This window comes from Felis catus, chromosome B1, assembly GCF_018350175.1.
Source record: "Felis catus isolate Fca126 chromosome B1, F.catus_Fca126_mat1.0, whole genome shotgun sequence".
NCBI classification, from domain to species: Eukaryota; Metazoa; Chordata; class Mammalia; order Carnivora; family Felidae; genus Felis; species Felis catus.
Window position 1 is genome coordinate 32,640,975 of NC_058371.1, and position 22,449 is coordinate 32,663,423.

General features: G+C 43.9%; 1 protein-coding gene across 4 annotated transcripts in view; it reads right to left on the minus strand.

The window, feature by feature from the left end:
- Positions 1-276: 276 nt before the first annotated feature.
- The window catches only part of DOCK5 (dedicator of cytokinesis 5), a 225,202-nt gene continuing 203,029 nt past the window's right edge, over positions 277-22,449 (minus strand). For 3 of the 4 annotated variants that reach the window (XM_045055373.1, XM_045055372.1, XM_023252463.2), the window contains 8 exons: positions 21,838-22,014; positions 17,695-17,778; positions 17,153-17,290; positions 14,823-14,989; positions 6,923-7,091; positions 6,088-6,226; positions 5,007-5,110; positions 277-4,425 (listed from right to left, as the gene is read on the minus strand). In XM_045055373.1, the coding sequence (XP_044911308.1) occupies positions 4,321-4,425; positions 5,007-5,110; positions 6,088-6,226; positions 6,923-7,091; positions 14,823-14,989; positions 17,153-17,290; positions 17,695-17,778; positions 21,838-22,014 (1,083 nt within the window). In that variant the 3' untranslated portion in view covers positions 277-4,320. Of the gene's footprint in view, positions 4,426-5,006; positions 5,111-6,087; positions 6,227-6,922; positions 7,092-11,934; positions 14,142-14,822; positions 14,990-17,152; positions 17,291-17,694; positions 17,779-21,837; positions 22,015-22,449 lie in introns of those variants that run through there. The other variant, XM_023252464.2, reaches the window with a different exon arrangement.

Here is a 22,449-nt window from a genome sequence, read left to right on the forward strand (position 1 = left end):
ATCTTATAAACGAATTGTTGTCAGAAGCCATCAGCTCCAATGGCAAAGGGATGGATGGAGGGGGGAGAACCAAATGGTCTGCAGTTTTTATTGCTTCCAGGCAAAGACGACTCCATGACCCCACAGCACGAGTCTAAACAGGACTCGTAACGAAAGGCGCCCGGAGGGACTGGGTGTGATGTGTCACGAAGCGCGAAGGAGGGGTCAATAAAGAAAAGCCCAGGAATGATTTTGTTTCTTTAACATAAAGGCAATAACAAACTAAACACAATAAACTTCAAAATACATTTCCGTTTTTAATTTAAAAAATAAATAACAGCAAATCTGAACAAAATTTTGCTACTTCAATGCACATCTCCCTAACGGGCCACGTTTGAAAACCAACTAGTTTATAAAATCCTGGCAACAGAGCCTTTGACAAAGTTTGCATGAACAATTCACAAAACTGGACTAATAGAAGAGTTTAGGCAGCATGTGTGGGAGACCGGCTTTGGCTGGACTATAAGAATCAGCCTGAAATCATCAACTTAAAAGGAAAACTATCTTTTTCTTTTTGTAGATTAAAACTGGTGGTTCCACTCTCAACCCACCCCAAGAGGAACTTACCTTTTCCAACCAATTTTAAAATCCCACTTGGTCAATGGTGCACGGACCCAAAAGCTGTTGTACAGAAACGTCGTTTCCTTTAGGTTCTCTCTCTTTCTCGTTCACTTAGAATCAAAGAAAGCTAGAGCCGAAAGGATTCTAAAAATCATGCAGCCTCAAGTATCTTTGTTTTACATGAAGAAATTGGGGCCCAGGAACTGACTACAAATTGACTTGTCAAAGATACACGGTCTTTTCTGTCCTGTTTTGTGTTGATGGGGGGGCAGTTTCCCTGCTTTTTTCATTATATCCGAGAAGCGAGAGAAAGGAAGGGACAAATGTCAAAGGCCTTCCAGATGCCTTTTGCAGGACAGCACGGACACGAGGGGACATTCTGGGGTGCTGGATGTGGTCTGGGTCTGGATCTGAGAGGTGGTGACACGGTACACACCTATGTAAAGTTTCGTCCATCTGTACCCCTGAGGTCTGGGCATGTGACCATACGTACGTTAAGTCATGTCTCAATTTTAAAGGAAGAAATCACCCCATAATCTGGGCGCCGGGGGAAGGGGAAGGTTCCCGAAGCTTGGAAAACATTAACAAAGGTAGACTGCTACCTCGGATCCTGCTTTATCTCACTTGTCTCAGGGATGTGCGGGGTGGTGGCATTTTTCATGGGTCTCCCTGATGGGAAAAAATGACACCAATTCTGGAATCCAGGTGTGAAGGCGGAGGAGGGAGGGGCCCGTGACCCAGCAGCCTTATTTAAGGTTTCACTTTCCTCTAATCCCACCGTCTTGCCAACGCCACGGTACGACACAGTCTGTATACCAGGCTGTCCCCATTGAACACAGCTAATTGCCACTGCCCGAGGGTTTCGTATGGCGTCGGGCATTCAGTGAAAGATTGATAAATGTTGAATAATCACTTTCAATTCTTGAAAGAGAAAAACAAACTCAAAGGAAGACAAGTCACTGGAACCGAGAGAAAAGAAGGGATTGAAAAAAACCCCATAAACTAATATCCACAAAGGTTGTGACGGTTGGGGGGGGAGGGGAGCTACTTCCAATGTCGTTCAATACTGCAGGGTTCTTATCAAGGAAAATAAAGGCCAGCTCTTCCCCCTTTTATTCCCAGGCCCTCATCTCTCCTGCATGTAAGGTAATTGTACAGCATTTCTTTTGTAGGACAGGTATTATTTATGATCTTTTGTCCGACGTGACTTTTTCTGACCCAATGGTTTCCCAAAGGAGATAAAACTTCCAATGTTCCCCGTAATCTGATTCACTTCATTACCCAGAATCCTTTCTATTCAGGCAGCAGAGACCCAGTGTTTCCATTAATGTGGAAGGGGAATTATATGGAAAGACAGACTGTATTAAAAAAGGGCACTGGGTGTGTCGGATTTCCCCAGCCTCTCAATCAAAAACCACACCGCAGAACTCGCTTGCGCTACTCTGAAGGGACCTGCTTGAGGCTTGGTATGTTTTTGTGACCCAGTTTACATCTTTCTCTTTTAAAGGCAGCTTGAAAAAATATGGTGTGTGAGGCCTACAGGTCCCCGCTAGCCAGTCTGTGAGGCAACGTCTCAGAAGCTGCTCTGGGCTCCACAGAAGCCCAGTATAACCTTTCCATTCCTTCTCTTTGTTCTCTTGCGTTCCTTCCACTAATATCCTTCCCGGTTCTTATTACCGCTTCTTCTTGAGTCATAAATAATTACTCCAAAAGGTGCCATCTTTGCAAAATGGGCCGTATGCGCACAGCTAATTGGCACTCACGTTCCCAATTACGTTGGGGGAAAAAAATATACGTGCTGTTCGCTGGTGGCGAATTCCAGATCTTACTCGGGGCCAGGAGAGACAAGAAAGGGCCATGTCGCACCTACTGCGTCACAGGGTCGACCTCACGGGAACCTCACCTGTGTGGTGTTATCCCTGTTTCGACAGATAAAAGAAATAAAGGCTCAGAGGATTTCAATTTGAGGGAGTCTCCAAGTTAATGGACGACATAGTTGGGATGGTCTGAGATGAGATGGTTTCCTTCCAAAGCCCAGGTTCTATTTGACCCCCGTATAGGCTCTCCTGAGTAGGGGGGAAGCACGACCTTTTCCTCACCTCTTTTAAATGCGCGCTTATACTAACTGCCTGAGTGACGCTGGCCACGTCGCAGAAGGTTTATACGTTCCTGACTCTGTGAAGAATTAGTATGTCTCTCCTCAGAGGGGTGGCGTGGAAACAGGCCCACAAAGGGGCAGGCAAGCAAATCCCGGAGGTGAAATCTCTCTCTCCTCTCTCTACCGCGGCGGGGAAGGGGAGGGGGCCTGGTTGTGGGAGGGGCCTGGTGAGTTTCCCTATAGGCTGACCTCGGGGATCCACCACAAGTTTTCCACTTTGTCATCAACACCCAAGTAGGATAGAAACATCTGGGACATTTCCACTGTTGTTCCAACTAGGGATAGCTATCATCATGGAGTTCGGCAGGGCCGTCTTCTCGATCCAGGCGCTATCTGGGGAGAGAGCCTCAATTAGCAAGCTGGGGTATTAGTGAGCATGTGTAGTCAGACTTTCTGTGTTGAGCCTCAATCTCCTTTTCGACAACACGAGGGGGTTGTCTGTATGACCTTGAAGGCCCTTCTAGCTCAAAACGCCTTTAGCCTTGTGTGGTTGTTGATGTGTGTGTACGGAATGTTTGACCATCGAAATCACCCCATTTTCTTCTTCGGAAAGGAGCACTGACATTAGTACCATAGACATGTAATCGAATTAATTCCACAATCACGAGGAATAAATAATCAAAGGGAGATATTGCACTGTATTCTCCAGGGTAAAATGAGGTTGCAGAGAGGGGCTGCTGAGCCATCCAAATGGGATCTGGAAGGGAAGCTGTTGAACCTGGGGCTTCTAAGGCCCTTCTGTCCCGCGATTTGAGCTCAAAGGAGATAACAGGACAAGAAACTGTGCAAAAGAAAGAGCTTCAAGTGAGTCTGTAGTGGGAAGGAGTTACTGCCTTGTGCTGAGGGCCGTTAGTCGGGAGCATGAGGGGCTCCTGGGAGGGGGTGGGGGCAGCTTTCCCGTGCCACACGTGGCGGGGACGGGGGGGGGGGGTTGGTGGTGCAGGAGCCCAGACCTCACAGTGGAGTCCATGTTTTTTCAACAATGGTAACTATCCCCACTTGAAGGTAGCCAATCTTCATTACAAAGACATTCTTTTCCTCAAAGGAGACACAGCAGACATCAGAAAGAGAGGATTATTTCGGCTACTGAAGTACTTGAGGTGGGTCTCTTCCAATGTCACTCGGGACACGATGTGCCCACGTGAGAAAACGAAGTCTCAGGCATAGTTTTTCAGAAGCGACGCAAGAAATCCTTCCAAAGAGTAGGTTCCTGGGGTGCTCCGCCATCACCACAGAAGAACTTATCCAGGCTTCTGTAGGCCTCAGTGGCTCTGCATTGGAGGCTGAGTTTAATAGTGGTGAGGGAGATCTCTCTTTTGAGGGACACACAGGACACGGCCAATTTTAGAATTCCACGTGGAATGGAGGAGAGGCGGTGTGGCCTTAGGCTTCTACCAAAGAGAAGCCTTTCGAAGACCAACCAGTTCGGAGCTGGTGAACCTGACCCCGGATCAGGAAAGGTGGTCGGCGAGGGGCCCCAGGGAGTGAGGACAGTTTCACCTCTCAGGCATCAGGTGTTCAAGGTGTTCAGGAGTTCCAGAGAGGGAGAGGGGACAAGATCCTTATTGGGATCCAGGCTCAGAAGAAAGCAAGCCAGATTTCCGAGTTTTTGGAGGTGGTGGGGGTGGGACTTTGGCTTCTCTTCTGATGGGCAGTGGGGGAGCAATCTGAGGGAACAGACACAACAAGAACCAAATGAGTCTTCCCTTTTTTCCTAACCTGCCTTCTCCGCCACATTTCTGACATTGTGCTTTAGCTTCTAACTGATCTGAGTTTGTCTACACAGGCAAGAAGGGAAAGAAGACTGATTTATCCTCCCTTGTCCTCTCTGAGTTATCAGATATTCACCAAAATGTGATGTCCCCAACACTAGGGCTCTTGGCACATCTACGGTAGGTGTTCAATAAATATTTGTTGAATGAACAAAGGAAACTCATCAGAGGTCATTCCGTTCACTCAGAAGGAGTACACTCTTCAAATGTGAGCCAGAACTCACGTCTTAGGTCACTCGCCTGTGCCCACAGTGACGTACAGAGAAAACCTCTACCTTCAGTCTGATGAAAAAGTCTACCTGGATTTCATTACTTCCCACTGCAAACTCCCCTGTTTTTATGGTTTCAGGAATGAATCAAGAGTTGATGAGAGTGACACATCTCTGGGAAACCTGCCCAGTAAAAAGCTTGGAAAAGCGACCCTGCATTCCCACGAGTGGTGTTCTCTGACCCCAGGGCCGGCCGGTGTTCCCTACCTCTGTGGAGTTCCTCTGGCCGCTCTCATAGGGCTTGCTCTTGGGGGGAGGGGGAGGCGGGACACCAGTAGTCATCAGCCCATCTGTCTGCAAAGATGGCGAGCCTAGAAATGATACAAGTCGATGAAGGCAGAGAGAAGAATTCATCAAGGCATCTTATAGAACCTCTGCTTGCCATTTTAAAACCTCAACCTGGTCAATCGAATTGCTAAGATCATAGGCTATGGTTTCTGTGGCCAGAATGGAAAAGATCTCTTGCCCCATACATGACGAATGTAGCGCCGTTTACTCACCAGAAGGCTTCACACGAAGTTCTGAAGTAAAAATCCCATTTTTTTGTTCAGGGTTTTTACTATTACGCTGGAGATAAAGACATTTTCTAGAACTTATGGTGTTACTCTATTCTCTGCTATTTCCCAAGGGCTTAGGAAAAAATGTCACAAAGTAAGTGGTCGATAAGTATTGGTTAAATTGAACTGAACTGTCTTAGTTTTATCATTTGAACGGTGCAATATCCATTTCCTCCAGGAAACCTTAACCTAATTATCTCTAACTCTTGATTGACTATTATGTCCCATGTGGCACGATGATTTGCTCCTCCATTCTTTTTACCAAGGATACCTTGTCATTCTTCTCAGGCACTGTGTTATTGCTGATTACCCGGGCCTGACTGTAAATGGTATATAGAACAGGTCTATTTCTTGTCCTTTTTGGGGATCCTTTCCTATACAAAGTACAGGGATATCGACCCAATAGTTTGTAAGTTACTTGCTTCCTGTCCGGTCCCCATCTGACTCTATCTCATTTATACCTTCACAATCGGAAAAGGAGTAGGGAGACCCTCTGGGTCACTATACAGAGAAGGTTAACGAGTCCCAACAACCCAAACACTCCTTCTCAAACTCTTGATTGTCCTATAGCACCCGCCACGGAATGAATCAACTTTATAATAATCTCATACACAGAACAGTGGCTGTTCTGGCTAAAAATTGCCCAGATCCATAAACATACTCTATTTCCTACTAAAACAGATATAAAGGATGCGGCTACATCTCTCTATCTATCTCTATATAAAACTTACTTAGGGTCCTGGTAGCTTTAGGAGTGAGTGGAGGCGGGCTCAAGGGTGTTGACTGAGGAGGCGAAGAACCATGAAATGGCGTCAGCCGATTGTCCGACAACTGGAGACTCTTTGGCCTTTGTGCTTTTCTGGCTGGGCTCTAGTCGGGGTGGGGGAGGGGACAGAGCAAAGCATTCTCATGGTGAAAAAGGCTGAGCTCATCAACGCTCTGAGCAATCTTGCCTGTCAGAGGGAACAATTCCAGGAGCCATTCTTGAGCTTGCCGCCCTGCCATGTGGTGACCGTGGCAAAGACAAGCACAGGGAATCACTGAATCGCGCTTTATTTTCTGGCCAGCCACGAGCCTGATTGTGACCACAGTTGGATTATGTTATTTAGGTTGGAAATGAGCCATCTTGATTCTCAGGGAAGGCTGGTCTTGCCTTCCTTGATGTGGCTCATGAAGAAAAAAAAAGCACCTTTTTTTTTTTTTTTCTTTTTTTTTTAAAGTTAAGAGAAGAGAAAGGACTGTGTTTGGACCAACTCATGGAACATGGTGGTGAGAACCACAACTCCAAGCATCAACCCGCATGTTTACACTGTGGGTACAAGGTCTTGCACCACTGATTTAGACGCTCAGATTCTCCATACGTGCTTTTCCTCACCCAGTCTAAGATCTGACGTTGCCACAGGCTGCTGGGTCCTGAGGAGGCACGGCCGGGCTCCCCCCTGGTGACTCCCAGCTGTGACGTGAACGGCGATGTGCCCGGCTACGGGGGAAAGCGCTAGCAAACCTCTGCTGCTTGTTTGCGTGCCCCACCCCCCGTTTTTGTTCGTTCATTCTTTTGTTTTTTACCATCAGATCAGGTTCCGATGCCTTCTCTGCAATGACCTGGGACTTGCTCAGGCTCCAGTCTTTTCTCTTGAACTTGCTGATCCGGTTCTCCGTGTCCTCTTTGAGGGGGAGATCTTCAACTCTGGCACCTGACGAAGCTCTGCGCTCCAAGAGTGGCTCCAGGATTGACCTACCGGCCGAGCACAGGGGCAAAACCACAAAACACTGACCACCCGCCAGTCAAAATGTGCTCCAGAAAGACCAGGGGTTATGCCTCCTCAATCTAACCTTGACCTGTGACTTCCTTCTCGGGCTCTAAATGTGCATTTCGAATTGCCAGTTAAACATCTCGAGGTATACGTGTACAGAAATGAAACCGTCACAGTACAGGAGGAAAACATCTCTGAATATTCATCTTATCCCAGGAAGAGAAAGTCTTAATATATTTACAAGCAAAGACAGAATTCATGCAGTGAAAGATGAGTAAGCAGCCTTCTGCAGTGGATAATAGCACATGCCCCAGGGACAGCCAGCTGTGCTGAAATCCTACCTACACTTGCTTCTTGAGTGATCTTGGGCAGATAATCTTTCCATGCCTCAGTTTCCTCATCTGTTAAACGGGGACATTAACAGTACCTACCTCACGAGGCTACTACAAAATGCTTAGAATAAGTGCCTAGTATGTATGTGTCCTCCTGAAATGGTTATATTACAGTGACAGATTTTTCAAGAACCATAGTGACAACTAATTCATTTAAGAATCCCGATTGAATGCTAAGGAGAGAGAGCAAGAGTTTGAGGAGAAACGGGAGAGTCTCACAATATTTCCCCATACGTTACTTATGAACTACAAAGGGGAAAAAAAATAGTAACCGTACACGGAAAAGAAAATGGTCAAAACCTTCATCACGTATACAGTCAATTAACATCACCAATGGGGGACAAATGGACATACTGTGCTTCTGGATATGATACCTAAAAAGGAAACAACATCACACAAAAACGTATAACCCGAACCCTAAGCACAAGGGAAAATAAGACAAACCCAATCTCCCAAATGAAGGGAAATCCTATAAAATAACTGGCCCATCCGTAATCTTCAAAAATGTCAACGGTGTGAAAGCCAAGATAAGGAGGGGCTAATCTGCTTCAGATTAAAGAAGAAAAAAATTCAACATGGGATCCTTATTGGATCCTGTAACAGATGTTACTAAGTATAAAAGACATTGGAGGGACCACTGACAGAACAGGAATATGGGTTAGAGCTTAAAGTATTGTATCGATGAGAGATTTCCTGAACGTATGGGCTGGACTGTCGTACGTAGTTCTGGAAGACGATATGATTGTTCTTAAAACAGCACGTATGCAACCTACTCTCCCACGGTGGAGTAGGGGTTGGGGGGGAGACAGGGACAGAGGGAATGACTATGGGATACTGTAAAAACAAGCAGGGTTAAAAAAGATATTTTACCTTTTATGATGGGTATTGCTTCTGGCTTCTGAATGGGTATTTAGTAAGCCTTGGTTTGATTAAAAATTGATAGATTTTGCTCCATAAAAATAGAAAGTTTGGAGGGATGAACAGGCAGAGCACAGAGGATTTTTAGGGCAGTGACATCATTCTGTCTGATATTACGATGGTGAACGCATGTTATTACACATGATACATCTGTCCAAACCCACAGAACTACAACACCAAGAGGGAACTCTAAGGTAAACTATGGACTTTGGATGATTATGACGTGTCAGTATGCATTCCTCAGTGGTAACAAATATACCACTTTGGTGGGGGATGTTGATGATATTGGGGGCTGGGCCAGTGTGGGAGGACACTTTACTGGGAAATCTCTGCTTTCTTCTTAATCTTGCTGTGAATTTACAACGGCTCTAGGGGGCGCCTGGGTGGCTCAGTTGGTTGAGTCCCACTCTTGATTTCAGCTCAGGTCATGATCTCATGATCCTGGGATGGAGCCCTGAATTAGGCTCTGTGCTAAGTGTGGAGCCTGCTTTAAGATTCTCTCTCTCTCTCTCTCTCTCTCTCTCTCTCTCTCTCTCTCCCTGATTTCCTCTCTCCCCCTCCCCCACTTATGTACTCTCACTCTAAAAAATAAATCATAAAAAAAAAGCTCCAAAAAAATAAAGTCCATAAAACACACACACACAAAAGCTGTGGTATGAAATAAGACAACACAGAAACAGCTACGAGCTATTAGTATTAAAAAAAATAATAATGGGGACGCCTGAGTGGCTCAGTCAGTTAAGCGTCCGACTTCAGCTCAGGTCACGATCTCACAGTCTGTGAGTTCGAGCCCCGCATCGGGCTCTGTGCTGACAGCTCAGAGCCTGGAGCCTGCTTCGGATTCTGTGTCTCCCTCTCTCTCTGCCCCTTCCCCGCTCATGCTCTGTCTCTGTCTCAAAAAAAAAAATAAATAAATAAATAAATAAATTAATTAATTAAAATAAAATAAAATAATTAAAAAAATAATAAAGGCTTTCATTTGGCAGAAAAGCATCATCAGTCAACTAAAACTATTTGCTGGACATATTTTAGATGCCAAATATCTTTAATATATAAGAAACTTTTATAAACCAAAAAGAAAAATAGGAGTTCAATTTTTTAAACTTTTCATATTTTTTTTATTGTTTATTTTTATTGTTGAGAGAGAAGGACACAGAGTGTGAGTGGGGGAAGGGCAGAGAGAGAGGGAGATGCAGAATTCGAAGCAGGCTCCAGGCTCTGAGTTGTCAGCACAGAGCCTGACACGGGGCTCGAACTCACAAGCTGTGAGATCATGACCTGAGCCGAAGTCGGACGCTCAACTGACTGAGCCACCCAGGCGCCCCAATTTTTAAAAATTTTCAAAGGCTATAAATAGGTATTTCATGAAAACAGAAACCCAAATAATTTTAAAAAGTTAGTGTCACTAGCTATTAAATATATAAATATTAAGACAAGGTATTTGGAGGGGGCAAAGACTTTTCACATTACAGGAAATTTCAAACATATAAAAAAGAAAAGAGAATATATAATAAATTCCCATGTATATATCACTCAGTGCCAATAATGATAACTCATGGCCAGTCTAGATTCTTACGCCCACCTAAGTCACATTCTGAGCCCCTCACTGGATCATTTGGAAACGATTCTTAGATGGCATATCATTCCATCTATAAGTATTTTAGTATATACCTCAGTCAGGTAAGGACTTACTGCATAACATAAGTACACTCCCATCATCAGTGCTACAAAATGAAATAATTCCTTAATTTCATCAAGTATCCATTGGTTACATTTCTCATAAATTTTTGGAAGTGGTTTGCTTGAATCAAGATCCCCAACAGGATTCACTCTGTGTTTGGTTGATATGCTTCTTAAATCATTTAAAAATTTTTAATAAGAATTTTATTTATTTTTTTTTAGAGAGAGAGAGTGTGCAAAGGGCGGGCAGAGGGCAGAGGGAGAAAGCGAGAGAGAGAGAGAGAGAGACAGAGAGAGAGACAGAGAGAGACAGAGAGAGACAGAGAGAATGAATCCCAAGCAGGCCAACATGGGGCTCAATCCCATGACCCTGGGATCATGACCTGAGTCGAAATCAAGAGTCGGAAGCTCAACTAAGTCACCCAGGTGTCCCTCATTTAAAATTTTTGATATCTGTAGTCCACCTTTCTGCAAAGTATGTTTGCCTTGCTCTGTGAATGTAAAGGGTGAGAAAGTTCCAGGGAAGTCTGAGTAAGGAGTCACTGGGAAATGCCTGTTGACTGCAGTTTCTTTTTCTGATTTCAAATTATTCTCTCCTTTTCTATTATTATTTTTTTAAGACAGCATGCATGGGTTTGTAATTTTTTGGTATTGTTTCAACTGCTCATATATTTAAGGGGAAGCCACTCATTATTACTTACCTTGAATCTGTACTAAATAAATATCATAGAACTCAATTCCAAAAAATACTCTTACTGCTAATTTTTCTTTTAAAGATTTTATTTTATTTTTTTAAAGTAATCTCTACCCCCATGGGGCTCAAACTCATGACACCGAGATCAAGAGTTGTACGCTCTTGGACTGAGCCAGCCAGGCACCCCAGGACTCTAATTATTCTTAAAACCGACTAAGCCAAATCAAACAAAGAAACAAAATCACCTCAAACAGTAATTGGTCAGGGAGAAAGAAAACAACCACCCCAGATTCTATGGAATCAATTATGACTTCACCTGAGAGACTGACACTGAAGGCTGAGGGTCACTAGACCAACAGTCAAAGATGTGAGTTTTCACTAGGGCCTCATTAGGAACCACACTAAACCATAAAATAACTACTGTGGGGTCCCCCAGGGTCTGTGTTATTTTTTTGCTTCTAATGGTTACTTCAGTGATTTTTCTGAAATATCAAAGATTAAATTTTTTCTCAACAATTTGGTTCTGGGGCCCCCACTCGGCTGGTGCTCTAAGCAGGTAGCCCGTAGTTGGCCTTCTGTGTAAATCTTCTGGCTTCCCCTTAACACGAGCTGGGTTTCCAAAAGTAATCCTCTTTCTGTGCCTAAGCCTCCCGTATGCCAAACAGGATGGATACAGTCTACCTTCTTACCAACAAAGAACTGGCTCTTTATAGACATCACATCCAATAATCCCCATGAAAGTGTTAATGAATACTGTGACATAACATCGGTAATGGGGAGAGTCGGGGTCATTAGCTGAGGATCAGTTGGAGCTGCTTTAAAGACACATCCTAAATAAGTGTCAGACAACAGTACAGTGACTTCTTACTCACTGGGGAAATCTGGGCAAGATCAATAATCCACCTTAAAACTGGGTCATGGCAAGAAAAGGACCCCGCTCACCTGTTCTCTGTGTACTGCCCTAGGGTATCAGCAATCGTGGGGTCTTTGACTTTCAACAGCTGTTTCAAACCTTTTCTTTTTTGAATGAGACAGTTTATTTAAGAAAAGAATCTTACTGAACAGAACTTCTATGCTTTCCACGAAGTACTTAGTGTCTCTTTATGGTGTGAAAAAAAAAAAACCATAGAAGAGACAAAGTCAATGAATCAAGGATTATTTAATATTTAGTAATGCTAAGGATTAGCAATAGTGCAAATAACCTCGTACTCTATTGCGTCTGACATTACATATTGGTACTTGTTTGACATCAGAATTGTAATGAATTGCATCCTCTGACTAGGTAATGTATACTTCTAGAAATGCATCCTACACTTGATCTTAACCAAAAGGCCAAGAAGTGATAGGAGACTGTATCCTAAATAACCAGAAAGCTGTAAGGACACGTGTTTGGTACAATTCTTAATAATCGAAATGCACTTTATATTGATATAAGCTAAATGTTTTCATATTAAATTTATGATGAACTTTGATGATTACCTGTTTAGAAATAATGATACAGCTTAAATATTCTATAATAGGGGGAGGATTAATTAGGGCACATTCATGGGATGCAATGGTTAATAGCCATCGAAGATGATAATAAAATAACACAGCAACATGGAAAATGCTTATAATAAAATGATAAAGGAGAAAAAGCAATTTACCAAACTATATCTGTGCTATAACTGCAACTATGTAACAATATCTGTCAGTGGAAAAGGACGGATAGATAATTTAGGAAATATTAAACACGTGATTTCCAGGGAGGGGCCGTTTAGACAGGGTATTTTTGTGGTATAATTATTACAATACAGAATTACAAATTTAAGATGAAACGGTGAGTCAACTGGACTTACATTTAACTCTAAAATACATAATGTTGTTAAAGACTCATCATGTACATTAAATTAAGCGGCACGTCACATAATGGTATGCACAATGCTTTTCCAATTGTATCAAATGTACATATGCTTTTTAAAATTTTATATAGGTAACCGTTAACGGTGGTTACTTCTGAGTGATGACATAATAAGCATTTTTCTCTTAAGTTCCTAGTACTTTGAAAAATTTCTACGTGTATATATACGAGTTATATAATTAGTAAAATCTTTTTAAATAGTATTTTTAAACAGAAAGAATGCAATTATAAATTCATCCCTGTAAAATATTTTAAATTTGAACGTATGGAAGGGCACTTCCATGATTTTGGCAAGAAAGGCTCAGTGTCAAAAGCCATCAATCCTCCCAAAGTTAGTCCAGAAATTTAACATGATCTCAGTAAAAATAGCCATGGGATTCTAGACAAGTTGATCCAAAAGCGAGCATAAGTAAAACTAGCTAGATAGATTCTGAAAAGGACTATTCAAAAGTAAAAGCCTTTTAAATCTACAGTAATTAAAGCTACCTAGTACTAGTTCATAAACATATAGGGAGATCAAAGAAATGGGGGAAACGTCTACAAGTAGACTAAAGAACATCTAGGAATTTCATTTTTTAATTAGGTTGACATTTCAAATCAGTAGAGGAGAAAATGTTATAGGGAGAAAAGGGTCGTTGTATAGCCAAAAAAAGAGTTAACTTCATACCTCACACTTTATACTAGAATAAATTTCAAAGAATCACAGATTTAGTGGTGAATAGTGAAACTTAAAAAAATTTTTTTGTAGCCTGAGAATGGGGAAGGCCTTTGATTATGATATACAACCCAGAAGTCATAAAATCAAACATTAAGTTATTTGCATAAAAAATGTCAGCACAACTAAATGAGAAATTAGAAACAAAGTCAAAAGAGAAAGGACAAATTGGAAGGTGTATTTCAACTCCCATAACAGACAAAGAAAACACAACAGAAAAGTGTACCCCAAATACTTGACCATAGTTCACAGAAAATAAAATACAGCTACTAAAAAATGAAAAACTCAGCTTCGTACAAAACAAGAGAAATAAAACCAAACCACACTCCTATACCAGGAAAATACTCTCCACTTACCAAACTGGCAAAAAATTAAAACGCCTGATAATACACAATCCGGAGGCCAGATGGGGGTGGCGGGGCGCCTTTATATGTTGCTGGGGGGGGCCTGCAAATTGGTCTATGTCTACGGAAGTCAGTTCAGGAATAATTTTGAAAACTGCAACTATAGATGTTCGACAAAGCGAGTTCACTTCTGGAATTTTTCTCACACGGATATACTTGTGTATTTGCGAAGTAAATTATTTTTAAGGTGAGTCACTGCCCCACTGCCGCGACAGTGAAAGACTGGGGTCAACTAAGCATCCATCAGTAGACACCCGTGGAATGTATCCTGATGCAGACATACCACGGGATGCCTGCAGCTCAGAGAAAAGACGAGGCTCTTTACATTCTGAAACAGAAGGATTTGCAAGACACAGTAAGTGAAAAGAGCAAGGTAAAGAAAGAATTCTCTGTTTCCATTGAATATAAGCAGAAAGTGCGGGGAAGAACATACGTTTAGGTATTGTGCGTGTGTGTCGAAAGCGCTTGGAAAGGCACCAGGGTCCTGCAGGCCAACACCACTTGCCTCAGGAGAGCGGTACTGGCAGGACAGGAGTTAAGGACTGATGGGTGATGCCTCCCGACACGTCCCTCTAGTGCCTTGGAGTTCCGTACCATGTAATTATATTGCCGATTTATAACATAAATGTAAATTTTAAGATGACTTTTGAAAACGGATTCAGGTGGAAAGACACTCAAACAAGGACTATAAGTTAATATGAAAAAAAAAATAATTCAGAATGTGATAGGGTGGCTGATAGGATGTGATAGGATTATAGGTGATGATTATCTTTTTTTTTTAACTATTATCGTTATGTACATAATATGGAAAGGATGTAAATAATGATCTTCCTCATGAGGAAGGCGACGGGAATGGTACACAGGATTATAACCACAGACTCCAGATTATTTCCCTCATGAGGATGATGCATCTACATTGACCAAGTCTCCCTTTGGTGACAAAAGGCAAAGGTTAGTAAGGAGATAATCCACCCCCGCCTCCCCTGGCAATTAAAAATCAAACTCTTACCCATCAGATCCCGGTCTGGAAGGAGCATTATCAGATGAGTTAGAAGAGGTGGAAATCACAGAGGAAGTCACCGAGGTGATGGACAATCTCCGCAGCGTAGACGACATGATGTAGGGTAGTACAATGGATCCCGTGCGGCTTTGTTTCCGCTCAGTCAAGTTGGGTGGCTGAGGAACGCAGAACATCTCGTGGTTAGCAGACCTGGAATTCAGCCCATAGGAACTGGTGCAGCTCTCCCCATCTGTTTGTGACAAGTGCCATTTGTATCGGCTGGCACCCACTGCTGCCTCAGCTGTTAAATACTGCAAATAGTTATATTCTATTTTTTTTTAAGTTTATTTATTGAGAGAGAGAGAGAGAGAGAGAGAGAGAGACGGGGGCTGGTGGGGGGGGGGCGGAATGAGTGCTGATCAGGGGAGGGGCAGAAATGAGAGGGAGGGAGAGGATCCGAAGCAGGCTCCGTGCTGTCAGTGCAGAAGCAGGCACGGGGCTCGAACTCACAAAACATGAGATCATGACCTGTGCTGAAATCCAGAGTTGGATGCTTAACTGACGGAGCCACCGGGCACCCTGCAAATACTTATATTCTGAATTATGAGCACAATTGGGTTAAATCTACCTTGTTTCTAAGACTTAGAGAAGAATACCCCATAATTTGTTGTCAGCCGTGTGAGAAGAAAAACCGAGCTGTTCGTTACCCCCCAAAAGAATAGCAAAACCCTCTGTCTGCTTCTCCAGTTCCTCCAGTTTATCTTCTTTCAGCCACTAAAAAGGTAAAATACTGGCCTAATAGAAACTTTCAGATGATACTGTAGACCTGACGCTTAACATGTAAATGGTGAATCTTTCTTAAGTAAAGGAGCATCAATTTATTATCATTAAGAGATGTCTTCAGGAGGACTGATCGCCCCAATTGGCCACCATATCAAATTTACATGCCAATATTGGCCTGGATCTAATAAAAACGACTTAAATAGGTGTAAGTCACATCCTTCCCCTTGGAACTTACATAAAAGACAAATGTTCCTAGAAGGAAGCTCTTAAGTGGTGGTAGGCTAGGAAGTTAGGCACAACCGAACCCCTGGATGACTGAAAGCAATGATTACAAAGACGCTCAGGAGAAAAAGGTAGCGGCGGTGGAGGTGTGGGAATGGCAGACAGGACTACACGGAAAGAAATGCGGAGCTTTGATTCAAGGAAAGAGAATCGGAGAATCGGAGTTCAAGAGTAAGACAGTTAAAGAGAGCAAGGTGAACGAACTCTCATTAAAAAGAGCAGAAAAATGAAGCTGGATCCAGGCATTCAGTCGATTGTTGCAGAGAAAAATTAGGTATTATTTATTTTTTATTAAGTAATCTTTATGCCCAGGGTGGGGCTTGAACTCATGATCCCAAGACCAAGAGTCGCACGCTCTCCCAACTGAATCAGCCACGTGCCCCAGAGAGAAAAGCTTATTGAGCGCGCGCATCAATCCACCCAACTTCTCGGGCACAAAAACACTGTGGGGAGAGATGTGTCAGAACTGTCGGAACAAATGACGAAATCACTATCTGCATTGCAGAATGAACTTCACGATTCTTTCTCCCCTTCAGAGGTGCGAAGAATGTCAACTTTTCGTCAAAATAAAAAAGGAATAAAGGCTAGGAAAAACACTAAGAATTGGGCTAAACAGGACAGTAATAACCAGCATCTGGGACCAGCAATGCTCCCAAATGCTAGTAGAGTGGCCCAGACACTATGGTCCCAGACCAGCAGGATCAGCACCCACTGGGAGCACGTTAGAAACCCAAACCCTCGGGGTGCCTGGGTGGCTCAGTAGGTCAAGCATCCGACTTCGGCGCAGGTCATGGTCTTGCGGTTTGTGAGTCTAGAGCCCCACGTCTGGCTCTGGGCTGACAGCTCAGAGCCCGGAGCCTGCTTCGGATTCTGTCTCTCCTCCTCTCTCTGCCCCTCCCCTGCTCATGCTCTATCTCTGTCTCTCAATAATAAATAAACGTTAAAAAGAAAAATTAAAAAAAGAAAGAAGTGCAAACCCTTGGGCACCCCACCCTAGACCTCCTGAATCGGAAGCTCTGGAGATGTGGCCCAGCAATTTGTGTTTTCGTAAGCCTTCCAGGTGGTTCGGATGGTCACTCAAGTCCGAGAACCCCTATCTAGTATGTCAACTGCGGAAGGTCACCAACAGTACATCACGTCTTCTCCAGACCCATCCACCGTGTTTTCCTGCCACACCTCTGCTATTTGGACTCATCTAGCAACTGAAAACCTGATCAACATCATAACTGGTAAAGAGGCTGAGAAAGTCAACGGGCTCCTTAGACAAAGCCTACCAGTGTTATAACGCCGTAGAGCTTTTCCACTTTCTCCTTGAGCTCCCGGAAACAAGACGACAACCGGTCATGCAGTGGCTTTAGCTGCTCTGTCAGCTTCTCCCCGTGGATGCGGATCCCCTCCGTCAGCAGGGGCATCTGGGAAGAAGGGGCATGAAAGGAAGGAGACACGGTTTAGGAAAGAGGATTTTTTTCAGATTGGGAGGCTGGGGCGGGATGGGGGTGAAGGTGGCCAGGTAAACTGGTAGAACAGCACGTATCGAATGAGAAAGCTACGTGTCAGTGTAGGGCTTGGGCACCGGCCACCCTGGGGTCAAGGGCTCAGAGAAATACACAAGGATACAAGCAGGCCCGTGACTGGGGAAGGGCTGACAGAAAAGGCAAACCCTCCCGAGCCGGGGAGCACGTCTGTGGATAAGCCACTGCTAGACTGGGTGGGATGGCTGCATTTTCTCTCACTGGTCACTAAAGTAGAGACAGAGACAGAGACAGAGAGAGAGCGAGCGAGCGCTGTCTGGCCATACATGTCGCTAGGAGCACACCTGTAATGCTATCAGTCGCTTCAGCAGCTCAATCTTCTCCTGGTCTTCTGGATGCTCCTGCAAGTACTTCTCCGTAAAAAAAGCCTAAATATGGGGCACAGGAGAGCATTAATTAGAACACGTCCCCATCTGTGTATTTGACCCTAGAGGGAGGGGAGGGGAGCCTGGAAGGGGGACAAATGTCTTGTTCTAGCTGATAAACCAGAAATGACTAAGGCAATCCTCCTTCCTTACCTGGGACAGCCCTTCTGCCACCGTGGACGGTTCTAAAGGTATGTGCTCTTTTGCGGTCTTTCTGGAATTGGGCAATGCCTAATCCAAGCACCTTCTCAACGATCACCAGACACACACAAGGGCACAAACCAAATAATCAGCAGCACAGCAGACTGGCATTCATTGAAAGAACTTGCCCCAAGGACCAATGCCAATGCCAATATCTGAAGGCTGTTCAGTAGATTAAGTGCACGGATATTATAATGGAAAAAGCAAAAAACTAACAGGCTGGATATGCCTGATAGTTTTCCTGCTGCTATAAGCTGTATCACATTTTCCCCCCTATACTGAGGGAAGATTAATATCCACACCTTCTTAGTTCTCATCGATCCAGAAGGCTCTTTTGAAGACAATGTTTCGTAAATATTAAATGCACACAAAAATGTCTCGTAAATATTAAATGCAGTTTGCGTTGCCTCTTATTATATGTCAAAACCATGTCACATGTAACACTGTCAATCAACATTCGTGGTCCCAAGGGCTAAGTCCCTCTAATAGTGAAACAAAACCCAAACTCAAACTATAATCGTAGATGTTACAGAAGAGACCATTTTTAAAGACAAAATTGGGGTGCCTGGGTGGCTCGGTTGGTTAGGCGTCTGACTCGGGCTCAGGTCATGATCTTGCGGTTCATGGGTTCGAGCCCCACATCTGGCTCTGTGCTCACAGTGCAGAGTCTGCTTCGAAACTTTCGTCCCCCTCTCCCTGGGCCCGTCCCCTGCTCGCACTTTCTCTCTCTCTCAAATAAATAAAGGAAGAAAACACTAAGAAATAAAATAAAACAAGTAAGACAGAATGAGGAAAAAAAGTTAAAAAGCCTGTGGTGAACATTTCTAACAAAGTCAAAACAGGAAAACTTTTTTTTTCCTTGTACCATAGCCATCATTTCTGAGAGTGCTTTCAAAGACCAACCCTCAAAGTTCCCTTCACTCTTCTGTTCCAATACTATGGAAGTCACCTCAACCTGTAGGTAGACTCAAGAGCTCCTGAAACTACAGGATACAGTTTAAAAAAAAAAACAAACAGCAAAAAAAAAAGGGATCAGTGACCAGCCCATTTGGTATGGAACATAGAGCATGTTCAAATTCAACCTTGTGTGAAGATGCTATGGGTTGAACACTGGCTTCCTCCCCGCCCCAATTCATATGTTGAAGTCCTAGCTCCGGTACCTCAGAATGTGACCTTAGTTAGAAACAGGATTATTGCAGGTGTAGTTATGGTCACCATGGAGTGTCAGAGTGGAGTCACAGTGGAGTAGGACGAACCATCGATTCCACGTATCTGATGCCCTTATAGAAAGGGGAAGGTTGGACACTGGGAGAACGCTGTGTGAAGAGGGATAAGGGGTGCCAAAGGTTGCCAGCAACCCCTCAGAAGCTAGGAGAGAGGCTGGGGCACCTGGGTGGCTCAGTCGGTTGAGCGTCCAACTTCGGCTCAGGTCATGATCTCACGGTTCATGGGTTCAAGCCCCGTGTCGGGCTCTGTGCTGACAGCTCAGAGCCTGGAGCCTGCTTCCGATTCTGTGTCTCCTTCTCTCTCTGCCCCTGCCCCACTTCTCGCTCTCTCTCAAAAATAATAAATAAAACATTAAAATTTTTTTTTTTAAAAAAAGAAGCTAGGAGAGAGGCAGGGAACAGATCCTTCCTCACAGCCCTCAGAAGGCACCAACCGTGCTGATGCCGGATTTCAGGTTACTGGGCTCCAGGACTGTGTTTGAAGTCACCCTGTTTGTGCCTGTGTCCCAGCAGCCCTAGCAAACTAACACCACAAGGGCTATAAATATATGCAGGCTGAGTATCACAAACAGGAAGCAGGACAGCACATCTGGAGGACACACGCTGTAGCCGGATTCATAGTTAGGGAGAAATGAATGAAAAAGTAGTCTGGCTTTAATCTTCATCCACTTTCACCCTCCAAACAGAAGCAGTTTGAATCTTCAAAAGTTAAAAACGATTTTTTGATGTAAGATAAAAGGCACTGAGATTCCCAGAACATTGGTTGAGTCAAGGACCACTTCAGCAGAGTGCCCTGAAATTCAGTTTTTTTGGACGAGTCCTGCCTTGTGAGAGAAAAGGTTTGATGAATTCCGGCAGTGATTAATGGGCTGCTTTTAGATAGGTCACCTGTATTGGTAGGTGATGATAGATTCCCCAATTAATTGCCGTGGGGGTCATGGCGATCAAGGAATTTACCTTTTTTTCTTACGCTTCAAAATATACAAACGCATACCATATTAATCAAAAGTGCAATTTAGTATTTTTAAAAGTCTTGAAATCTATCTGTGTACGTACCCAACGTCCCCTTTAAAAATTTTTTTAAATTAGAAGTCTCTGACATTGGAAAAAACTTCATATGAAATTACATACTATTCACAGATTACTGGCATATACGAATTTGAATTCGAACAGGGCCATTCTGTAAAAAAAAAAACAACACTTGGAAAAACACATCGAAATTAGTACTAGATAGTTTACAGGACACAAAAACCCACCACAATCCTTACAACGTTATATAAAAAACAAAGGATTATATTCTGGATCCTAGTTTTGTATTGAATTCCATGATAACACTGGAGGTTATTATCAACACTAAGCACGGGCCAACTAGAACTGATCTCTGGTGTTGGGTCTTTCCCAGCTGCTAAGTGTAGTGATTCTGAAGGCTGAAAGGTTGAAGGGAAAGGAGAAAAAAGAAGATTGTTACAGCAACAGCCGCAGAGCACTGCCCGTTCAGATCACCTTTGTCTCCAGGCAGACAGGCGAGAGGAAGAAGTCAACACCGATCAAGCCTCAACTATAAGGCAAGTGTTCTGCGATGTTCCTTATATACAAGATAAGCGTCCAGCCGCTTCTGTGTGGTAGGCATTTTCCTCGTTTGCTCGGGGTACGAAGCTTGGGGCTCAAAGAGGTGACGTATCTCACCCGAGAGCACATGGTGGCCAATGGGAAGCCGGGATTGGGTCACAGGAGTGACTGGTTCTAAAGCCCCTGGTCTTCTCAGGACATTGTGTATAAATGGAAATAACAGAATCAGCCCACCTAATAACCACTCGCCCTTCCCGTTCATCTCCTTTTCTTTCCACTCACTCTCCCGGCTACTCCACAGGAGTGTAGTAGCCAAATGTTTGTTTATATTCAGCAAGAGGACTCCAAAATTACTTAGCCACTGGACACATAGTGAATAATTAAAAATCTTGCCTCCATTAATTGCATGTTTTTTTTACATGTTGGATACATTAACTCCGTTAAACACAATTTTTTTTAATGTTTATTTTAGAGACAGAGACAGAGACAGAGACAGAGGGTGGGTGGGGGAGAGGCAGAGAGGGAGACACAGAATCCAAAGCAGGCTCCAGGGTCTGAGCTGTCAGCACAGTTCCTGAAGCAGGGCTCCAACCCATGAGCTGTGAGATCATGACCTGAGCCGAAGTCAGACGCTTAACCGACTGAGCCACCCAGGTGCCCCTAGAAGCCAATTTTAGAGAGAGCACAGTTCTGCCTTTCCCACGGGTGCTTCTTCAGTTCTAGAGCATCTTTACCTCTGGGGCCGCCTGTAAGCTTTCTACTTCTCGGTGGAGAAAGGGAGAGGGAACAACAGGTAAATCAACCAGAGATGGTATATTAGATTGATCTGTCAGTGACTCTGTATCAGGCAGTGGCCCAACCCTGCCTGAGCTGCTGAGGATCTCTAGGAGGTGTGAGGTCAGGAATCAGCTTTTCATTAATTTCATTTGCTCATTCGTAAAAAGGGCACAGTGGAAAAACTCTCTCAGCCAAGTCGTAAGAAACTAATGCACCAGCCGCACAGAGCCACGGAGCGAGAGGCAAGGAATGACATGGGATTCAGTGGGGATTCCAGGGCCCAGCCTACCTTTTCATAGTTGGAGTATCCCCCCATGACAGCCGGGTCTACGATGCCACTGAGCAGCATGGAGAGAGGATGCACAGAGAGGGTCCGGTCCCAGGCGTGTTGTTGAACACAGTTGCTGATCTTCTCATTGGTGAGTTCCATGGTTTCTATGGCATTCTCCAGGGGACTGATTTCCTCCTGCGATAGCGAACAAGGGAGTGAAAGGGCATTTTGTGAATTCACAGCAAGTTCTGAAAAAATCCTAAGTGTTCCTCTCATTTTATTTTTAAAAATATTTATTTATTTATTTTGAGAGGCTGGGGACAGAGAGAGAGGGAGAGAGAATCCCAAGCAGGCTCCGTGTGCTCAGGGCAGAGCCCGATGTGGGACTCGAACTCACAAACTGTGAGGTCATGTCTTGAGCCGGAATCAAGAGACAGACGCTTAACTCACTGAGTCACCCGGGCGCCCCCTAAGTGTTCCTTTTAAAAGGTTTAAAATTCTCACCAGGCTATAAAACAGTAAAGTGGTGCTTGTCAAGGTTATGTCTATTTGGATCCCACACTTACTTGAAATGGTCTTGCTAAGTTCTGAAGTAAACTACTTAAAATGTCCTTAGAAAGTACAAGGATG